The sequence below is a fragment of the Peromyscus maniculatus genome, chromosome X (assembly GCF_049852395.1).
Source record: "Peromyscus maniculatus bairdii isolate BWxNUB_F1_BW_parent chromosome X, HU_Pman_BW_mat_3.1, whole genome shotgun sequence".
In the NCBI taxonomy this organism is placed as follows: domain Eukaryota; kingdom Metazoa; phylum Chordata; class Mammalia; order Rodentia; family Cricetidae; genus Peromyscus; species Peromyscus maniculatus.
In genome coordinates this window covers 138,681,844-138,702,235 of record NC_134875.1, presented here as the reverse complement: position 1 = coordinate 138,702,235, position 20,392 = coordinate 138,681,844, and the positions used below count along the sequence as shown (strand labels likewise).

The 20,392-nt window shown below is 47.8% G+C and overlaps 2 protein-coding genes across 2 annotated transcripts in view; both read right to left on the bottom strand.

The window, feature by feature from the left end:
* LOC102919968 (protein VCF1-like) overlaps positions 1-20,392 on the bottom strand; it is a 45,218-nt gene that overhangs the window by 11,472 nt on the left and 13,354 nt on the right. The window lies entirely within an intron of this gene.
* Positions 12,327-14,822, bottom strand: LOC102919656 (protein FAM156A/FAM156B-like). The gene has a single exon (XM_076561703.1). The coding sequence runs from the start codon at positions 14,708-14,710 to the stop codon at positions 14,096-14,098; it is 615 nt and encodes a 204-aa protein (XP_076417818.1). The 5' UTR covers positions 14,711-14,822; the 3' UTR covers positions 12,327-14,095.

The following is a 20,392-nucleotide window of genomic DNA, read 5'->3' as shown; positions in this document are numbered from 1 at the left end:
ATGTCAGCATGTAGAAGAATGCAAATAGATCCATATCTATCACCGTGCACAAAACTCAAGTTCCAGTGGATCAAAGACCTCAACATAAATCCAGTTACACTGAACCTGATAGAAGAGAAAGTGGGAAGTAGTCTTGAATGCACTGGCACAGGAGACCACTTCTGTTCTGAATAGAATGCTAGTAACACAGACACTGAGAACAATAATTAATAAATGGGACCTCCTGGATTGAAAAGCTTCTGTAAGGCAAAGGTCACTGTCAATAAGATGAAACAACAGCCTACAGAATGGAAAAGATACGCACCAACCCCACAACTGACAGAGTGCCGATCTCCAAAATATATAAAGAACTCAATGAACTAGTCACCAAAACACCAAACAATCCAATTAAGAAATGGGGTACAGATCTCAACAGAGAATTCTCAATAGAAGAATCTCAAATGGCTGAGTTACACTTAAAGAATTGTTCAACATCCTTAGTCATCAGGGAAATGCAGATCAAAACAAATATGAAATACAATCTTACACCTGTTAGAATGGCTAAGATCAAAAACACTGAAGACAGCTTATGTTGGAGAGGATGTGGAGAAAGTGGAACACTCCTTCACTGTTGGTGAAAGTGCAAACTTTATACAGTCACTTTAGAAATCAGTATGGCTGTTTCTCAGAAAATTGGGAATCATCTACCTCAGGACCCAGCAATACCACTCTTGGACATATACCCAAGGAATGCCCAATTATACCAGAAGGACACATGCTCAACAGTGGACATAGCATTATTATTTGTAATTTCCAGAACCTAGAAACAACCTAGTGCTGTGGATATCGCTGGAGAGAAGCCCTCCAGCAACAACCTAGATGCCCTTCAACTGAAGAATGGATTAAGAAAATGTGGTACATATACACAATGGAGTAATAGTCAGAAGAGAAAAACAGTGACATCATGAAATTTGCAGGCAAATGGATGGAATTAGAAAATATCATCCTGAGTGAGGTAACATAGACTCAAAAGGAAAAACATGCTATATACTCACTCATCAGTGGATATTAGCTATAAAGTAAAGGATAACCAGGCTACAGTCCATAGCTCCAGAGAAGCTAGGTAACAAAAAGGGTCCTAAGAGGGATGCATGAATTTCCCTGGGAATCAGAAATAGAAGAGATCTTCTGGGTAAATTGGGGGCAGGGGCTGGGGCTGGGAGGATAGGAACAGGAGAGATAGGGTTGTGCTGGTTGGGAGCATGATGGAGAGAGAGAGAGAGAGAGAGAGAGAGAGAGAGAGAGAGAGAGAGAGAGAGAGAGAGAGAGAGAGAGAGAGAGAGAGAGAGAGAAAACAGATAATTTGATAGGGGAGAATTTTGGAGTTAGGGAGAAACCTGGTGCCAGGGAAACTCCCAGTAATCCATAAGGATGACCAAGCTAAGACTCCTAGCAAAGGTGGAGAGGGTGCCTGAACTGGCCTTCTATTGTAATCAGATTGGTGACTACCCTAATTGTTATGAGAGAGCATTCATCCAGTAACTGAGGGAGGTTGACGCAGAGATCCACAGCCAAGCACTCTGTTGAAGAAAGGGAGGAGGGGTTGTACAAACCAGGGGGGTCAAGTTCATGAAGTGTGGTGGGAACCCACAGACACAGCTCACCTGAGCTCCTGGGAGCTCACAGACTCTGGATCAACAGCTAGGGAGCATGCAGGGGACCAACCTAAGCCCTTTGCATGTGGGTGACAGTTATGTAGCTTGGTCTGTTTGTGGGGATCCTAGCAGTGAGATCAGGACTCATGACCACTATGGGAATCAGTACATCAGGTCCTCAAATAATTAGGAATCAATCAACCTCAAGTTCCAGCTGTAACACTCTTGGGCATATGTGCAAAGGATTCTTCATCCTACTTCAGGGACACTTGTTCAAACATGTTCATTGCTGCTCTATTCATAATAGCCAGAAACGGGAAACAACATAGAAGTCTGTCAAAAGACATTGGAACAGAATGCAACTTTTAGAAATTACATGAAATTTGCTGGCAGTGGATGGAACTAGAAAAAAAATCATTCTGAGTGAGGTAACACAGACACAGAAAGACAAATACTTATGCACTCACTTATAACTGTGAGTTAGCCTTTAAGTAAATGATAACCACCGGGAAGTGGTGGTACAAGCCTTGAATCCCTGCTCGTGGGAGGCAAATCTCTATGCATTCCAGGCCAGCCTGGTCTACAGCGTGAGTTCTAGGACAGTCAGAGCTACACAGTAAGATCCTGTCTCGAAAAAAAAAAAAGAAACAAAAGTAAATGATAACCAAGCTTCAATCCTTAGACCCAGAGAGGTTAGGTAGAGAGGTGAGGTCTAGGTGGGGATGCATGGATCTTTTGGAAGGAGGAAATATAGATTTTAAGATAGGACTGGGGGCAGGTGGGGACAGTAAGGAGGTGAGGAATTAGGTGGGGATGTGCTGGAGGGAGAGAGTGTGGGAGGGAAGACTGGATTTGGGGGACACTTGGGGAGTGGTATAGAAACCTAGTGCATTGAAAACTTCCTAAAATCTATGGAGATGATCCTAATGAAAACTCCTAGTAATGGAGGATGGACACTGAGTCACAACTGACCATCTCTTGAAGCCAGCCAAGACTTTCACTGGAGGGACTGGGTTGCATTCAACTGAGTTCAGGGCCAAGGTGAGCCCATGGAAATCCTCAACCCAGGCTGTGTTTAAGACAAAGAGTTGCACTCTGAAAACTGACAGTTGGAACCCATTGCTGAGGACACACAACTCATCGAATATGGAGAAGTTCAACTGCCTACAAGGAACATTCACCCCTGTGTTCTGGTCACTTTGGTGTGGGAATGTACTCTGCAGGCCAACTAAAGACAAATGTGGATGCCAACACAGCCACAAAACTACTGACCTATAATCTGTCCTTGCTTGCAAAATGTGCTGGAGCAGTGGTGGTACAGAAAATGTCAGAGTAGCCAACCAATGTCTGATTTGACTTAAGACCAACTACTCAAGAAGGAATTCACACATGACATTATTTGGATAACCAAGAACCAGAGACTAGAGAGCCCACAGAGCTAGGGTAAAACCAAACACTGCTGGTCTAAAAATATCCATAAAATATTTTCTAATGATGATCTGCTATGCTCATAGATCAGTGCCTGATTCAGTCATCATCAGAGAGGTTTCTTCCAACAGTAGATGGGAACAAATGCAGAGACCCACAGCAACATGTTATGAGGAGAGTCTACATTGGAGGTCTCCATCAAATCTCTCCCGTCAGAGTTCAGGAAATCCCAGGAGGCTAAAGATTGTGAGAGCCAGAGGTGCTGGAGGACACCAGCAGAACAAGGCCCTTTGAATCAACTAAGCAAGGCGCATAGGAGCTCACAGAGATGAAACAGCAAGCACAGGGTCTACCTGGATCTACACCAGGTCCTCCGCATAGGTATTACACCTACTGGCTTAGTATTGATATGGAACTCCTGACTGGGAGGACATGGGGGGTCTCTGACTCTTGTGCCTGCTGGTGGGACTCTTTCCCTCCTGTAGGAACACCATTTCCAATTTGATATGATAGTTTTGACTTCATCTTATTTTATTTATTTTGTTGTTTGGTTGTTATCTCTTAGAAGCCTGTTCTTTTCTAATGAGGTGTAGAAAGAGAGTGGATCCAGAGGAGAGGGAAGGTCAGGAGGAATTGGGAAGAGTAGAGGAAGAGGAAACCATAATCAGGATATATTATATGAGAAACAAATTTATTTTCCATAAAAGAAAAAACTGTGAATAAAGATATTGATGTTTGGAGTATATTGGACACTAACTGAATCAAGAGAATACCAGTTTTTAAAAACCTCTTATTTCAATTTGTGTGTGTGTAGGTCTGTGTGTGTGTGTGTGTGTGTGTGTGTGTGTGTGTGTGTGTGTGTGTGTGTGTGTGTGTAAGGGACTAGATCTGCATGTAAGTACAGTGCCTGTGGAGGCCATAATAGGGCATGGGATTCCCTGGAGGGATAGGCTTCTTTGCATTTGTGGGGTGCCCCACAAGGTTTTCTGGAACCAATTCCCAGTCCAGTGCAAGAACAGCACATGCTGCTGTCCATTGCCAGACCCTCTGCATTTTATTATGTTCACAGAACTTCTTGGGCATCCTTTTGATTTCTTTACCATTACTCCAGGCACACTGCACTTCCTCAGGATCGGCCTGACAGAAAGTGGGACAAGCTTTGTTAATGGAACACAAGGAAGATCCGAAGAAATCGTGACTGGGAAATGAGGCTCATTTGAGTTTGAAAGGCTTTGGACTATAAATGTGCAAGCTGGTGGAATCCATCTAATGGATACATAGTCAGATACTGTCAGGGGGCCCTTTCTCCATTCTGTTCCCCTCAGTGGCCAGATATCACCCATGGGACTTTCTATCAAGCACAGCACTGGAGCCTGCCCAGCTGTAGTATGACTCACAGCAGCCCAGGTACATTCTGAAGGCAAGGCAAGGGACCCTTCATCGTGTGTGCAGCAAATACTCAGGATGGTGTACATGGCTTGTAATATTTGCTTAAATGCCACAGTGAGCTCTGGGGATTCATTGGAGAATGTGGAGAGATCCTAGCATGGATGCTCTTGGGAACAGGTCAGAGCATCCTGTACCTGGAGGGTGCCAAGAACCCCTTTAGCCACCGGGCAAAGGAGAAGGTGTGTTCATGGGGGATTTAAGGCTTCCCTGAGTTCCCCATGCTTCTGAGTAAGTTTGTGAGGGAAGGTGTTGACTAGTGTAGGAAGGGGGAGTAGTATGTGAGCTCTGTGGGGGAGGGGGCAGGGAGGCAAGACCGAGGAGGGAATCCAGAGGCTGCTGGGCAAGAGAATTGTTGGGCAAGGGCGAGGTATGCCAGAGTAATTTCATGTTGAATAGGGAGTCATGAGTTCACAAGGAATGGGTCATGAAGGATGTCCTCTGGGGACCACACAGACAGAGGGGTGACTGTGTGAGGAACCTGGTACGGTATATATGGCGTCTCTCATTCTTGTGAGTCTTGCTCCTAGGCTATGGAGTGTGAATATGGGAAATCTCATGTTCACATCATAAATTACCACAGAGGAAGTGGAATTGAGACACAATTAGAGATCAGTGTGTTACTCGAAGGTCAGTGTTCTTGGGCTGGGAGCAGGTATAACAGACAAACTTTGGCCAAAAGGAAAGTACTTCTATTTTCTTTCCTCAGGCTGTGGGCATCAAATTGAGACCAGATTTGGAGACTATAACCTGGGCAGGGTAGCAGAGGTAGAGGTTTCAAGAACCAACTGTTTCCTACCAGAACTACAATATCCTCTAGCTGTAGGGGCCATCAGGACAATACAGGATCTCCCTGTTTGGTAGGGGTGAGAATCAGTCTTACCACACAGACTCCTGAAGGTCTACAACTTTCTGGGGATTCTCAGGAAGAGGACCCTCTCAACCACAGATTAGATAAGAGGGATCGGGCACCCGATGGCGGAGGCAAAGGGAAAAACGTGGTAGTTGGCTGTGAGTCTCTTGGATCACGAAGCTTGGCTGGGAAGAGAAAGTGGCAGGGGAACCGAGCGTCATAGCCATGAATTCTGCTCCCCCCTCTTCTGAAGAAAAGGCTGGCTAGCCTGTGGAAAGGAGTGAGGCAAGAGCCGGGAGAGGGAGTTCTGAAGACACATGTCCCTTTGTCCTGGATGAGCTGTCACCGTCCCCACACCATACTCTAACATGGGAGCAGCTTCCGGTAAGAAAAAGAGCAGCTCCTTACCCTGGGGGACTCTAGTGGATTATCCTCCTTTGCCATTGGCTTCAGGTCCCACCAAAGTGTCAGCATGGCCAGGATCTGTCCACTGCCAATGGGAAGTCCTTCTTTGCACAAAGAGCCAAAAGGAACTCCAGAGCTCCGTCTTGAGGTACAGTGACTGTGATCTGGATTATTGGATCGGAAAAGATCATTCGTCCCTCCTGAGACTGACCATTTGGAGAGCGGTTCCAGGAGTCATTAGGAATGAGCCTCTAAATTGTTTAAATAGGATGCCACAAGCCATTGGGTCACTTCAAAGGAGAGTCTCGTGGTTGGAGAGTGGCAGGCTTTGCCTTTTTTTCTGCCTTTCTGTCTGTCTCCATCTCTTTGCCATGCTCTCCATGAACATCCTACACCACACAGAAGTGGTGGCTGTGGTTGAGTGTGTCCCCTAAGGCTCACAGAAAAGAAGCTTTGTCCTCTAAGGAGCAGGAGAGGAGTTGGTGGGATGCTTAGAGGTGGGGCAGTGGAGGAAGAAGTGAAGTGAAGGCCAGTTTGCCTCCAGAAGATCTTTGACGTATGTCTGTGTTATTTCTGTGGATGTCGTATGTGAGCAGATACATGTTTGGGGAGGGGATATGTACCCAAGGGGAAGTGTGTTTTGGTCATGACACCCACACATGACTCAGGCATTGGCCACCTTGTTCGTGGAGACAGTTTTTCTGGTGGATTGAAGCTCATGATTAGCCTGGCCTTGCTGGGCGGTGATCCAAACCAATCTACCCACCAGTCTGTGCCTCACCAGATCTAGGATTCTGAGGGCAAGCCACCATGCCTGGCTTTTCCCACTGAACTCAGGCCTCATGTTTGGGCTGCAAGCACCATTAGTGTCAGAGCTAACACCCAGACTTTTCAAAACGACGTTTCACAGATCTCGCCTGAACCCGCACAGGGTTGGTGCTTAATGTCTGGACTGCTGTGAGTTCGTTCCTGCAGCTGCTCTTGGATATGCACACATCCAAGAAAATTCTTGTAGCACACAGTGATCTTCAAGAAAAAAAAGTCTTCAGCTTTAGGTGAATGTGGAAGGTTGGATGGATCTGGGAAGAGTTGGGGGCAAGGGAGTGGGATGATGAAAACAAAGTGTATGAAAACCACAAAGAACTAGTAACAGTAATTTTAAAGGTATGTGATAGAGGTCATGGCCCCTCAGATTCTCTCTCATTTCCTGTCTCAACTGAGTGTCCTGTCACCCTGTCCTATGTACCCTACAAGGAGCTGAGGCTTTGCTGATTGGACACTCAGCCCCCAAACTGTGACCGAAATAAACATTTGAATGGGGTGTGTGGTGTAGTCATCCATTACGGGAAGTGGAGTTTCAGTAGCCGTGAGTCTCTTCTTCCAGCGGGTAATAATGCCAGCACATTTCCAGTCATAGTATATTTCATTTGGGGGGTGGGGGGGCTCTGCCTTCCAAGTGCTGGGATTAAAAGCATGCCACAGTATATTTCTTAAGTCCACAGTGAAAAGGTTTCCTGTGATGTTTACCAAGCAGTGGAATTCTCAGACACAGAAGACATGAAGATCTGAGACCAGGGAAGAGGAAGATGATAAACAATGTGTAAGCAAGCCTTCGGACCTGAGTAGAGTTCCTTGACCCCATGTGGTGGAAGGGGAGAACAGACTCCCCGTGTTGTTCTTTAATATTCACAGATGTGTGCTATGGCGTGCACATCTGTGAACACACACACACACACACACACACACACACACACACACACACACACACTTTTGAAATGTAAGAATATAATCAGAAAAATTGGAAATTATATTCTGGAGAGCACTTGGGTTCACGACACCCAGGAAAGACACCGTCTTCTGGTGTCCAGGTGCCTAGGAACATGAGAAAGTCAGTTTGGACACTGTTGCTTGCTCTCCCCAATGCCTGTCCTCAGCCAAGCACGGAGGGAATGGAGGACAAAATGGTGATGCAGACAGAACCCGGGAACTGTTGCTGGTGAGCCCCTTCTTCCTATGCACGTGCACTTTCCCCTAAAACATGACCTTCCTCCCTGGACCCCTCAATGGTCCCAGCTGAAAGAGACAACGCATTCCATGGCCCTCACATGCAAGAGACCTGGACCGGACCAAAGCTGTTGAGGTCCTCTCTCTAAAGCTGTCTTTCTTCGTTCTCCAGACTATTTGGAATTCATCTCCACGTTGTGTGGACCGAAGGGAACAAGCCTGCCTATTAGATGAGTGTGTCCCTACCTCTTCCCACAGGACTCCCCTTAGTAGCTGCTAGGAAATGATGCCAATCAGGCAAGCAGCAGTCCCATTTGGACAGTGAGTATAGGAGCTCAGAATGCCATTAATATTACTGAAGGTGTATGGGTGGGGATTCACTGTCTTGCTAGAAGGGCAGCAGGGTAGGTGTTTTGAAGGACTCAAAGCAGAGTTTCTTTCTCTGTCCTTTCTCCTGGTATCTGTGTTTTCAGTTCCTACTGCTCACATTGCCCTGAAGCCCTATAGACTATCCATTGACTTCAGGAAGGAGAGGCTTCCCCCTCCCACAGTTTCATCTGTCTTAGGTACCCAAACACCACAAAGCAAGGACATCCATTGAAGTCTGAAGTCTGTTCAGCAATTTCAGTATCCAGCCCCCAGCATCAACATATCTGGAGGCCAAACCTCAGACCAGGCTCAGTATAGAGCAATGGACAGAAATGCTGAGGGCCACCATCAAGAACACAAGCAAATCTATAAACCCATGAGGATGCCCTTTCCGAGGTCATTACCAACACCTCACCACCCCCACCTGCACAGTAGTCAGTTCCCCATGTGTCGTCCTGTGTTGCATGTGCTCTGTGGTACAGGGCTTACCACAAGACCTCACTATAAATGGGGACAGTCACACGTAAAGGTGAGAGTCTGTAGGTGGCTTAGTCAGGGTTTTCTTGATGTGAAGAGACATCAAGAATGACCATGGCCAATGACCATGGCCACCCTTACAAAGGAAAACCATTAACTCTGGTTGGCTTAGATTTCAGAGGTTTAGTCCATTATCATCATGGTGGGAAGCATGGCAGTATGCAGGTAGACATGGTTCTGGAGAGGTAGCAGAGAGTTCTACATCTGGATTCACAGGCAGCAGGAAGAGACAGTGAGTGAGCCACTAGGCCTGGCTGGAGCTTCTGAGACCTCAAAGCCCACCTGCCAGTGACACACTTCCTTCAACAAGGCCACACCTACTCCAACAAGGCCACACCTCCAATAATGCCACCCCTTGTGAGTCTCTGGGGGCCATTTTCATTCAGACTACTACAGTAGGCATAGCACCCATTGACTGGACATACTCATGACTGTTTCCATTTGAAGGACAAGGAAGTCTTTAGGAATGGAGACTGAGCTGGGCGTGGTAGGTCTCACCTTTAACCCCAGCATGCAAGACCCAGAGGCAGAGAGATCTCTGTGAATTTTCCTCCTCACTGGGATGTTTAAAGAGTTCTGGGACAGCTACAGCTACACAGTGTTGCTCAAAACAAAAACAAAACATAATGGAGACTGAAGGCAGAATGCCTGCTTCTCCTATCTCATCCCACTACCTTTCATGTCCTCTAATCTTGTTCCAACTTCTTTTCTCGCAGAGCTGGATATTCACACTGGGTCTCATGTAAACTCCGGTGGTACCCACATGCAGTGCGTTTCTGTAAGGTTGAGTAGATCAGACTTATGAACGCGGTGGGATTTGGCCCATGGTACTAGACAGGCAGGATGAAACATTGCACCTTAGGGGCATTCATCATGTGTTCGACCCTTTCCTTGAGAGGCACCTGCACAGTGTCTGTCCATCCCAGTCTTGACTTCCACCTGAGCCAGTGCGATAGAGCAATGGCAGCTCATTCCTTATATTTTCTTTTTTCCCCTTGATTTTGGGGACAAACATGAATGGGAATTGTTAGCCTCAAACTCCATGGTGGGATTCTGCTTGGAATCTGTTGTTCACGCTTTTGAAGTCAAGTCTCAGTCAGGGCACATGTGTTAGCGATTTTACTTGGCATACAGCTCTGCAAACTTCACCAACATGCACCTCACGATGACGAATAACTTATTTCATCATTGTGAAAACGATATGACCATTTTTGGTCCCACACACAGTGGGGTCATGCAGTATACATGTATACATATAGTCAAGCTCATTTACCTCAGAATTACACCCTGTGGGTGAATATATGGTGTGGAACGTATGACACTTTCCTCTGTTCTGTGTCCTAACAGAGCGACTGAGAGAGAGGGAGAGATGGAGGGGGGGAAGGTGAGGGAGAGGTTCTTTCTGTAATCTTGAGAATTCCTTTGTGCACCCATCAGACCATGGATTCTGAGCTTGTTCCATTGTAGCCCCTTTGTGAAAGCACCCACCCATGCAGCCCAACAGGGTGGTCGGCACAGAGAGCAGAGCATCTGTGGCCCTGGGACCAGGGCTGCACAGGTGTTCCCAGACCCGCTCCGGGTTGCCAGCAGGAGGAAGGGAACTGCCCCATCTGGACACTCTCACTGCTAATCCAATGGGGCCTGTAGCTAGTGCCCGAGACCCTGTTCTTGTCCTTTCTGACTTTGCTTCTCACAAACAGGCTCAGAGCACCTTCAGGAAACTCCTAATGTTGAGAAGGCTCTGAAATACTGAGCATGCTCTCCCACACTCTTGCTTCAGGTCTGGGTCCTGCAGAATGAGGCTGGTCACGTGGCAGTCTCCATGAGCCCTGGCTTTCTCTCCTGGTAACCTAGGCAACCACCCGCACTCCATCCTTTCAGAAAAATCTTTTTCTCCCAGGTTATTGATTTCCTCTGGCACAGAGGTGTCAGGATGAAATTACCAACCCACACCTCTGCCACCGCGTCCTGTCCAGAGTCCTCACAGGGCCTCACACTGAGTCACGACATTTAAGGAACACGTATCTCCAACCTTTCATGAGAGAAAATCAGAATGGGGCACTGGGGGAATGTCTGTCCATTTCAAAAGGGCTGGGAGGGGTTGGCACGACACAGTCATAGAGGTAAATCATGTTGCACGATGAAAGGTATTCCAATGGCATCACCATGACAACTCCAATCAAGGCATAATTAGAGTCTCTTGTAGCACCAGCTTTTGAAACGTGCTTGAGGTTTTGAGAGCGGCAGAAACACACCTAAGGCACTGGAAAGTGCTCGGGAAGATGCTGCCTGCTGTCGTGTGAGTGTGAGGAACACATCCTGGTCTTCTCATCCAAGAAACACCCCACCGAAGACTGTGAGGCAGGAAGTGGGAGCCCACTGTGCCTGGGGGCTTTACGAGTCAGGAAAGAGCTGGTGTTGCTTGAAGGTAGATTGCAATTGATTCAAAGTGTACAGCTCAGGGCTGGGGAGCCAGGTGGATGGTAAAGTGTCTCGCTCATAGGCAAGAGGCCCTGAGGTTGGATCCCCAAGCACTCAGTCAAAACCCAGGCCTGGCAGGAACACCCCTAATCCGAGGGCTGCTAGGCAGATAGAAGAGGATCCCTGGGACTCACTGTCTACCTGATCAAGCCTCACTGGGGACTTCCAGGATCTTGAAGATCTGTCTCAGAACACATGATGGACAGGAATAGAGCAACACATGCCGAGTCAACCTCAGACCGCCAGCCACACAGGCATGAGGGCCCACACTTGCACACTCCTGCAGGCACTCAATCATACAGCACACATATGTAATTGTACAGCTCAACCCCTGGAGTGGGATGAAGAAATGAAATGAAAGGAGGTCAAGATGATGAGTCAGTAGTCATGGTCAAGGGAGAGCGTCAATGGGACAACCGGGGACAAAGTAAGGTGACTACCTCATCCAAAGAGAAGACCACCCCGTAGGGGAAGCAGGGAACATGCGTGAAGGCTCCAGTGACCACTAAGATGCCCGGGGTGGAGTTCTTGGACAATCCCTCAGTGTTGTCATCCATAGAAGGCATGGATTTTTCCAGGGGTGGGGCAGTGGAGCTGGCAGCTGAGCCTGGACTGTCCTGCCGAAAGTTCCTGCATCCACCATGCCAACAGAGTCACAGCGAATCCTGTTGTTGGTTGAGGTGGCTCACTTGTCTATCCAGGGAGGTGGACCTTAGGCCACATGGTTCAGTGACCTCCTCCTACTCTGTCATCTCTCTCTGAAACTTTACCAATGTGTATTCTGACGAGGGGCACGTGGTCATACTGCATGAAGAGGCACCATCAGGAAGACCGTCAGGCAGGTGAAGAATCCGGTAGGGGAAGATGTGACAGGAAGAAACCACCTACTACAAGAGATCCACTGTTGAAAAGGACAAAAGTAAGCATTGCCAAATCAAGGAAGGGATGTCGTAAAGTAACACAGAAACCTTAATTGTACTGGAAATTTAACTCATCACATATCAGTAGCATGGCTTAGACCATGTGTTACAAAACTCACAACGTGTTGAACAAACAAGTTGACTCCTGGATTAGGGTGGAGACCACTACACAGTTTCCTCACCTTCCCAAATCCCAGACAAAATGACATGATGACATTCCAGTCCACATTAACAACAGGAGGCAGTTGGTCACAGAAGAGAACATGTTTTCACATTTGGAACAGGGCATTTCACGGCGTCTGGTGCAAGCACAGGACACTACAGCCTTGAAAAGAGCAAATCATTCCAATGTTGGGGGAGGTAAAACCCACTTGTAGGCCCTGACACCACTGATGAGACAGAGGTCCAGGTGCCCTGTCCAGTGACTGCAGGTCAGGGGGCACGTGAGAAGTCAGGGCTACAGAGAGCACAGGGAGGGACACGTCTCACAGGCTCCCCTTGTAGCCCAGTAGACAAGGTTTATCCTGACAGGATGCCGTCACACTCAGAGCTATCAAGGCACCCGTAATGGCTGGCAGGGATGTGTTTCCGAGCCTCCACCAGCTCCCTCTAGCACTGAGAAGTTATACACTGAGCACTGCACAGCGGTTGCTAAGCAGCCACCTGGAGCAATGGCCAACCCCCTCACTTGAATAAGGCGCCAGCCCACCCCACCTGTGTGGCATATAGGCAGGTCACAGGCTGGTCCTCTTGTCAATTCTTCGAGGGGTGCATTCTGCCCTCCCATCTGCTTTCTTGAATCATCAGGGTCTTTTAGCAGCTAAGAGATACAGAGCACACACAGATCCCTAACACTACCACTAACAAACCCATGGAATACTTTCCAATGCTGGCCCTTGACCTGTAAGAACAAACTTAAGGGCAAACAGACCTCCCCAGCTTCTTCTCTATAATACGTGTATACCCAGGCCACGGTTATTTATACTGTCATTACTGGAAAACATGGGACTTGTGAAGACAGTCCTTAGGACATTCGCCACTTATCACCAATTTCTGGTGATAATGCTATGTACACCAATGTCCGGCACTATAATGATGCCACCCAATCCTTCCTTCAGTACAGTCCTTGCCCATTCCCCAGACTGTCCATGCTGACCCCAGCATGCACACTTGACCTTAGCGTCTCTTTGTCTCCTCGTCTACATGAGACTACGTCTCTCCTGACCTGGCTGCATGTCTTTAAATGATTTCATTGAGCAGATGAAGAGGCAGGGGGTTGATTGTGATGCAGTTATGAAATTCCAAGTCAGCCTCTGCTATGGCAATAATTGAGTGAACAACAGGGAATTCCTGCAGAGATCCAGAATTGGGTATGGCTAAGGAGGGACTCTTCCCTGTTCCGTGTAGGTTCAAACCCTGGGTATTTTACCCAATACAATGCGTTCGGTAGCTAGCTGCTTTAAGCTTCATTCCCTTGCTTCAACTTCTAGAAGCTGCAAGTTGATCTGCCCCTGCTATCCAGAACATGCATCCCATCCTATCTGTAAGCCCTTTTCTGGGGCACACAATAAACTGAGATCAAGAAGGCATATAGAAGACATATATATGTCTTATATGTACATCATATATACATATACATATATACATATACACACAGAGATGATGTTGGTTCTTTTTAAAAGGAAGATGGAGGGCATTGAGTTCCCAGAAAAATGAGTGAAAACTCTCTGTGTGTGAATCACAACATGGTGGTTCAGGGATCCCTGGTCCCCAGTTTTCTTTTGTATCGGCTAACACACGCCACCATACCCACAAAGGCATGCTTAAAGACATAAGCAGGGAAGTTGAAGCCTTTCCTAGGACAACTCCCATCATAGCACAGTGTTGGGGCTCATCCAAAGGCAGCTGACTGCCTTGATCTCACAGGGTCTGGGCCCCTGAGCTGGCTGTGCCGCACTGTCTGAATCCGTTTTCACCTCCGTCCTCTGGGAGCCAGCTCGGCAGCCTTCTTCCATCCTCTACTTGAGCATCCTCTGGAACATCCTCATGCTTTCCTGCTGCCTCTCCAGCTGGAGCATCTGCTCTGGGTCCTGCTGCTCCCCAGGCCCTTCAGGCAGGGGGCTCGCTCTGTTGGCTCCCAGGCTGAGGGTGAGGCCACTGAGGCCCTGTACCAGCGTTTCCCAGGACGGGGGGTTGGGAGCCTTGTTCCTGTCTCCGCTCATCCCAGCAATGTTCGGCACGTGGCCCTGGCACAGGAGCTGATTCTGAGCTCTGTCACCTGAGGGAGAGCCTCTGAGATCCCTTTCAAGCAGGTAAGGTGCCATGTGATCGCGGTGCCAGCGTCTCGAGTGTCTCAGGAAGACTTTCTTCCTCTGAGGAAAGCCCTGCTTTTCCCAGTATTGCTGCCACAGGGCCGCCTTCTCTCGGGTCTGTTGCTGGAGCAGTCCCTCTGACAAAGGAGCAGAGGCAACTGAGGCAGGCCTGCGGCAGAGGCTCAGGCCACTGAGGCCCAGGCTTAGCTTTTCTGAGGAGGAAGGCTGAGAGCCTGCTGAGGCCTCTTGGGAGCTTGTCACAGTGGCCATGCGGGAGGGCATGGAAATCGACATTGGATCCCATTTCTGCAGCGGATCCATGGGGCTCTAGTCTGAGGCAGAGGCCACCCTGAGCCCTGGTTCCAGGAGGAAAAGTGAAGGTGGAGACTTGTGGAATAACTAGGCGATAGCCAGGAGGAATGGGTGCAGCCGGGAAAATTCAGACTGTAACAAGAGGTGAGAAGAGAAGAAAGAAAGCCCATGATTATTCACCTCACTTTGTCTGTCCCTCATCTTCAACATAGGGCCACCTCCCAGGCTTCTTCCGAGGGTTACACAAGATGACACATGTCCAGAGAGCTTAGCACAGGTCATGGTACATCAACAGCATTCCGGGATGGCAGCTGGTACTCTTTCTCATGCCTGACAGCTCATGAGGAAGGGATCATATGGTGAACCACATGGATTCTTGCCTCACTCCCCGCCCCTTTCTCAAAGGCAACTCAACCGCAATGAATGGACAACGATCGCCATTCTTCACAGATGTGTCTACATGAATCCATAGGGCTGATTTTTTTATGAGCTTACAAGGATTTGAGACCTAGTACCTCACCATTCTCTGATTTTCACCCCACGCATCATTGGCTTGCCATGCTCTCCTAGAACCTGCTCGGTGGCCTTTGTGAACACTTCCATGACATGTACTGAGATCATAGCCAAATTTCCACCCTTGTGATGAGAATGATAGAATCTTGGCAAGGGCCTTTCATTGACTCTGAGGTGGCTCTTTCCTGTGTAGCAACATGTGACCTTAGACAAAAGCCTAAAAGTAAACGTTGCCTGGCATTAAGTTTCAGCCACAGATGTCCTGATGTAGCGCTCAGAGCCAACTACTGCTCAGCTGCTTGAATATGGTCTTGCCTTTACCTCCTGTATTCCTACACCTACGCATCAGCTGACCTGTGACGACAATAGCCAAACTCCATTCTTGCACTCTGCAAGGCCAGGGTTTTTGTCCTTTCACTTGGGCATGCAAACTGCTTCCCCGAACCATGTCTGACAGCTGCAAACTGTTGCGTTACACAGAAGAGTCTGCTCACCCCGGGGAAAAGCAAGGACCGTTGCCACGGACTGGCCCACCGGGAGTACCATGACCGTAGGAGAATCAGGGCTTGGGTAGTCAGGAAGGCAAGGATTCGGCGACTGACAGACAGACAACACACTCAAAAGTGGTTTGAATCTGCTGCAACTTTACTTCTGTAAATCAGTAGTTTATATACAGAAAAGAAAACTATCAAGTCATACAGGGAACAACAAGAGCTTGGCAATAATTCAATTACATCATCTTTAAAAAACATCAAGCACACAGTAATTAATCGGCGCTAGACATATCCTTTCACTCACAAGAACTTTATGACCCAAAGAGCAGTCTGTGTTTTTTAAACTTAGTACAGTTCCTAGACTTGTGTAGGCTTCTTGCAGCTGTGTCCTTCATCTTTATCTCAGCCGCTCGCTAGTTTATTATTCATTTTACTTTTCTGGTTCTCATAACCCATTTAGCCAATTTGGATGCTGCAGATCCTCCCTAAGTCTTTCTTTAGTTCTTTACTATATATCTCTTTTAATATAAAATCTTTTTACCTGCTGGAATATGGACACTTGTACTTTTACACCTGTAAGGGGAAAGGGTTCTGCTGTAGTCCTTAAGTTTTCCATGCTGAACTTCCTCAACAGAGGGGCCCACTATCTGCCTCCTATGAGATAATGTTTTCTGCCATAAATCACTTTAGTTGGGATTCCTAAAGGATTCCTAGTAGGTGAGTGTTCATTCCCTAGAAGTGCCTGAACTATTATACTTTCTATTATCTAGCGACTTGAGGCTTGAGGTCTTTAAGGAATAGTTCATTCTGCTATATCTAAATAAGGTCCATGTCCAGCTTCCCCTTTCCTCCATAGTTCACAACCCAAGCATTCATTAATTTTGGGTGTGTTTTATAGATAAATTAGAACATTATCAGGAAAGCAGTTATACAGAATCCATAGCCCAGAGAGCTCATGATCTGTGAAGCACGTCTCCTTCAAGAAGGAGGCATAACACGGGCACTCTGCCAGGGACCTCCAGGGAGCTTAGTCCCGTGGGACACGTATCTCCCGTCCGCTATTATTGACATAATTGTTCATGTCACACGGACGACACTGGAGTTGGTGTGGCAGACCGTGAAAGGCAGGAAGTAAAACCAAAGGGGCATTGAACGACCTGGGTAAAGGTGCCATCAGTGAAAGAGGGCAAAGTTTGCTTCGTGGCTCATAGATTCGGACATGGGAGTCACACCTCTGCCTGCAGATAGCAGCAAGGCAGAGGTGGTCATGCTCTGTCCCAAGTGACTGCGTGTTCTGCACACTTCAGGAAAGACAGAGAACTGTGGAAGCTGAGGAAGGCAGCCTTCAGGAAGGCTCCCCATGCTAAGGCATGAGAGATAACTGGAGAAAGACATTCTGAGTATTTTTTCAACTGTGTGTGTGTGTGTGTGTGTGTGTGTGAGAGAGAGAGAGAGAGAGAGAGAGAGAGAGAGAGAGAGAGAGATATCAAGTTAAGCTTGCTCCTGCATGAAAGGGAAGAAACTGCTCCCAGGAAGGAGATACTGAATAATGTCCCTGGGCAGCACTGTTAGTCAGCTGCCATTCACTCTTGCAGCCTCCTGAGCACGAGCTTCAGGAAATTCAAAGACAGCCAGGGATGTCAAGAAGGGAGGGGTGCGGGAGAAGGAACGAAAGTGAGGGAGAGACCTGGAGAGAGAAACTAGTCCCACATTGTTCATGGAAGTCATCAGAAAACACGCCACTGCTTTTTCACCTCATCTGGACTTGGGTTTTGCTCTTCTACGCAGTCACTGGAGAAGGTCCCTGGCACAGCTCCAAGGTCATTGTCCTTTCCACTCCACTTCCCTCTGCTCATCCAACTACGAACGGCAGCCATCATCACTGCCAACATGGTTGGCTTAATGGTGACAGCCCATCTTCAGCACAGCGGGTTTCTGGACTATGTCCTCCCTCTTGATGATCAAGGTCCTCCTCTCAAGATATTCAGAACGCTATACGTACCTTTCTCACCCAACATGTCCGTTCCTGGTTCTTCCCTGGACACAATGGTTTCACAGGAAACCAAGTTACTCCTCAAACACGAACTTCCCTTCACCAAGGCATGGATCTCTGCACATGCATTATGTCCCTACTGCAGAGGAACCCTCCTTACCAGGCCTATGAGGGCCCATCCTTCAGAAAGATAGCCATTCCACAGCTCAACCTGGCACACCATGTGTTGTCAGGGGCTCTCATGTTTCCACCTCCAACAGAGGAAGAGGCAGGCTTGGCTGGGTGGGAATGAGGGATGCAGAGTGCACACTGCTCTCATTTAGCTATCCCACAAGAAACTGGAGGAGTGGGGCCATGTTTTTTGTGGGCACCCATGTGAAGGCTCATCTTTGCCGAAGACTGCTGACACCTCCATCCCTGCAGTGTGACTAGCTCTAGTCTAGACTGGAGACCAGGATTCTGGTCAGGGCACTCACATTCTGTCTACTGCTCAGTAAGTGATATTCATGGGGAACTTACAGGTGCTCTAGGAGCTGAGCTGTGAACTCACATGGATCCTTTTATCCGGGAGGCAGAGTATTTGGGGGTGGCGGATATTACACTCAAAAAATAAATATTATTTGGCTTTGGTCTTGATGCATGAACAAAACTCCAATCTATCTCAGGATCAGGTAGCACAGAAACCAAACCAAATAAAGCCACACCAGGATACCTGAGCAGGTAACAACCTTTGCATTGCCAGTTATGGGAGGACTAGGAATCCTCTGGGATAGTGTGGAGGGCTGGTGGGGGTTTGGAACAGATTCTGGGTACAAGGACAGTGTGGTTGAGGGTTTTGAAGTGGGAAGCAGGGTGTCACAAGATGAGTCTAAAGATGTATCGGCTAACACGGATCCATGAAGCAAATGTTGTGGGGCAAGGGCAAGGGTGTGGGCACATGACCTTTAAAGCAGTGGCTAGGTTGCTGTGGCTGCTGAGAGCATGCCAGTCCCTCACTGTATCCCTGCACTGCCACGGGTACTTAGCACCATTCATCAACTGTGTTCGAAGAAGTATTTCTATAGATGCGCCCAATCATACAGAGAATTCTACGGATTTGAACAAGAGAATAACGCCCTTAAATTACTCGTTTAATAATTCAATGGGAGCCGGGCGGTGGTTGCGCACGCCTTTAATCCCAGCACTCGGGAGGCAGAGCCAGGCAGATCTCTATGAGTTCGAGGCCAGCCTGGGCTACCAAGTGAGTTCCAGGAAAGGCGCAAAGCTACACAGAGAAACCCTGTCTCGAAAAACCAAAACAAAAAAAAAAAGAAAAAATTCAATGGGACCTCAAAATGTCTTGATGGGGTTAAAAGTGATGCCAACAGCCAGGGTGGGAATCTTACCAAGTCCAGCTGAGACAGGCTGATGGGACACTAGTGAAGCTGCAGCTTACTGGACAAATTCCAGGTGGAGGACTGAAGAGAGGACTTGTTGGGGTCCTGGTGTTGAGGTTGGATGAAAGGGAAGAGCAAGCCTGAGAGCTCCATACCTATTGGGACAGTAAGATCATGTTTGAAACTGGCAAGTGGGACATGCTCTAGACTGGCAAGCTTGAAACCAGTAAGGTCTCTACCTGTTGGGAGGGGATATTAATGATGTAGCAGAAGAGAAGTTCCAGGCCAGCCAGGCAGATGCATTTGAAGCCCCTTGGCATAGACATATCACTCAGGGCTAGTGGACAGCAGCAGTGAGATGAGATCACCAAAAACTAGGCCTTTAAAATGCCACAATGCAAATGTCAGGTTTGGTGGTTTGGCTAAACTAAGAAGCAGAAGGCAAAAGGAAATGAAATACAGTGGGTGACATAGCCACACCATTGTTTTAGGACAGCAAAGTGGCAGCATAGTCTCATGTCAGTCCTGCTGTCCCCCTTCTTTCAGGAAACACGTCCTGATGACTGAGTCTCTCTAGACGAATTTCTAAATGAACCTATTAAATAAGAAACACAGCTGGGCGGTGGTGGCGCACGCCTTTAATCCCAGCACTCGGGAGGCAGAGCCAGGCGAATCTCTGTGAGTTCAAGGCCAGCCTGGGCTACCAAGTGAGTCCCAGGAAAGGCGCAAAGCTACACAGAGAAACCCTGTCTTGAAACCCCCCCCCAAAAAAAAAGAAAAAAAAAGAAACACAGAGCCAAATATAGGGGTGAAAGCCGTAGATATTAGGGAAATAGTGAGAGCCACCAGCAAACCTTAACCTCACCATGCCACCTTAGCTTCCCAAGAGAGCTACTTCCTGTCTACCCAGGCTTTTATTGCCTTGCTGTTCTGCCCTCTCATTGGCTCTTAGCACAGCTACCTCACTTCCTGTTACTGCATGTCTGTACAGACTTCCGGGTCTCTATGGTTGGCACTGGGATTAAAGATGTGTGTCACCATGCTTGGCTGTTTCCCAGTGTCTCCTTCAACACATAGAGACCATTCCTGCCATGTGATCGAATTAAAGGCATGTTCTTCCACTGCCTGACTTTTGTGTTTACCTTAAAATGCCTTGCTATTCCCTTTGATCTCCAGGCAAACTTTATTTATTAACATACAAATGAAGTATCACCACAAGTCACCCTGGTGCTCCCACCTACAACAGTAGCTACCCTGTCCTGGAAGCTCAGTGCTGGCAGACAATCATCAAGTCAGGTAACAGGATTTTGGTGGC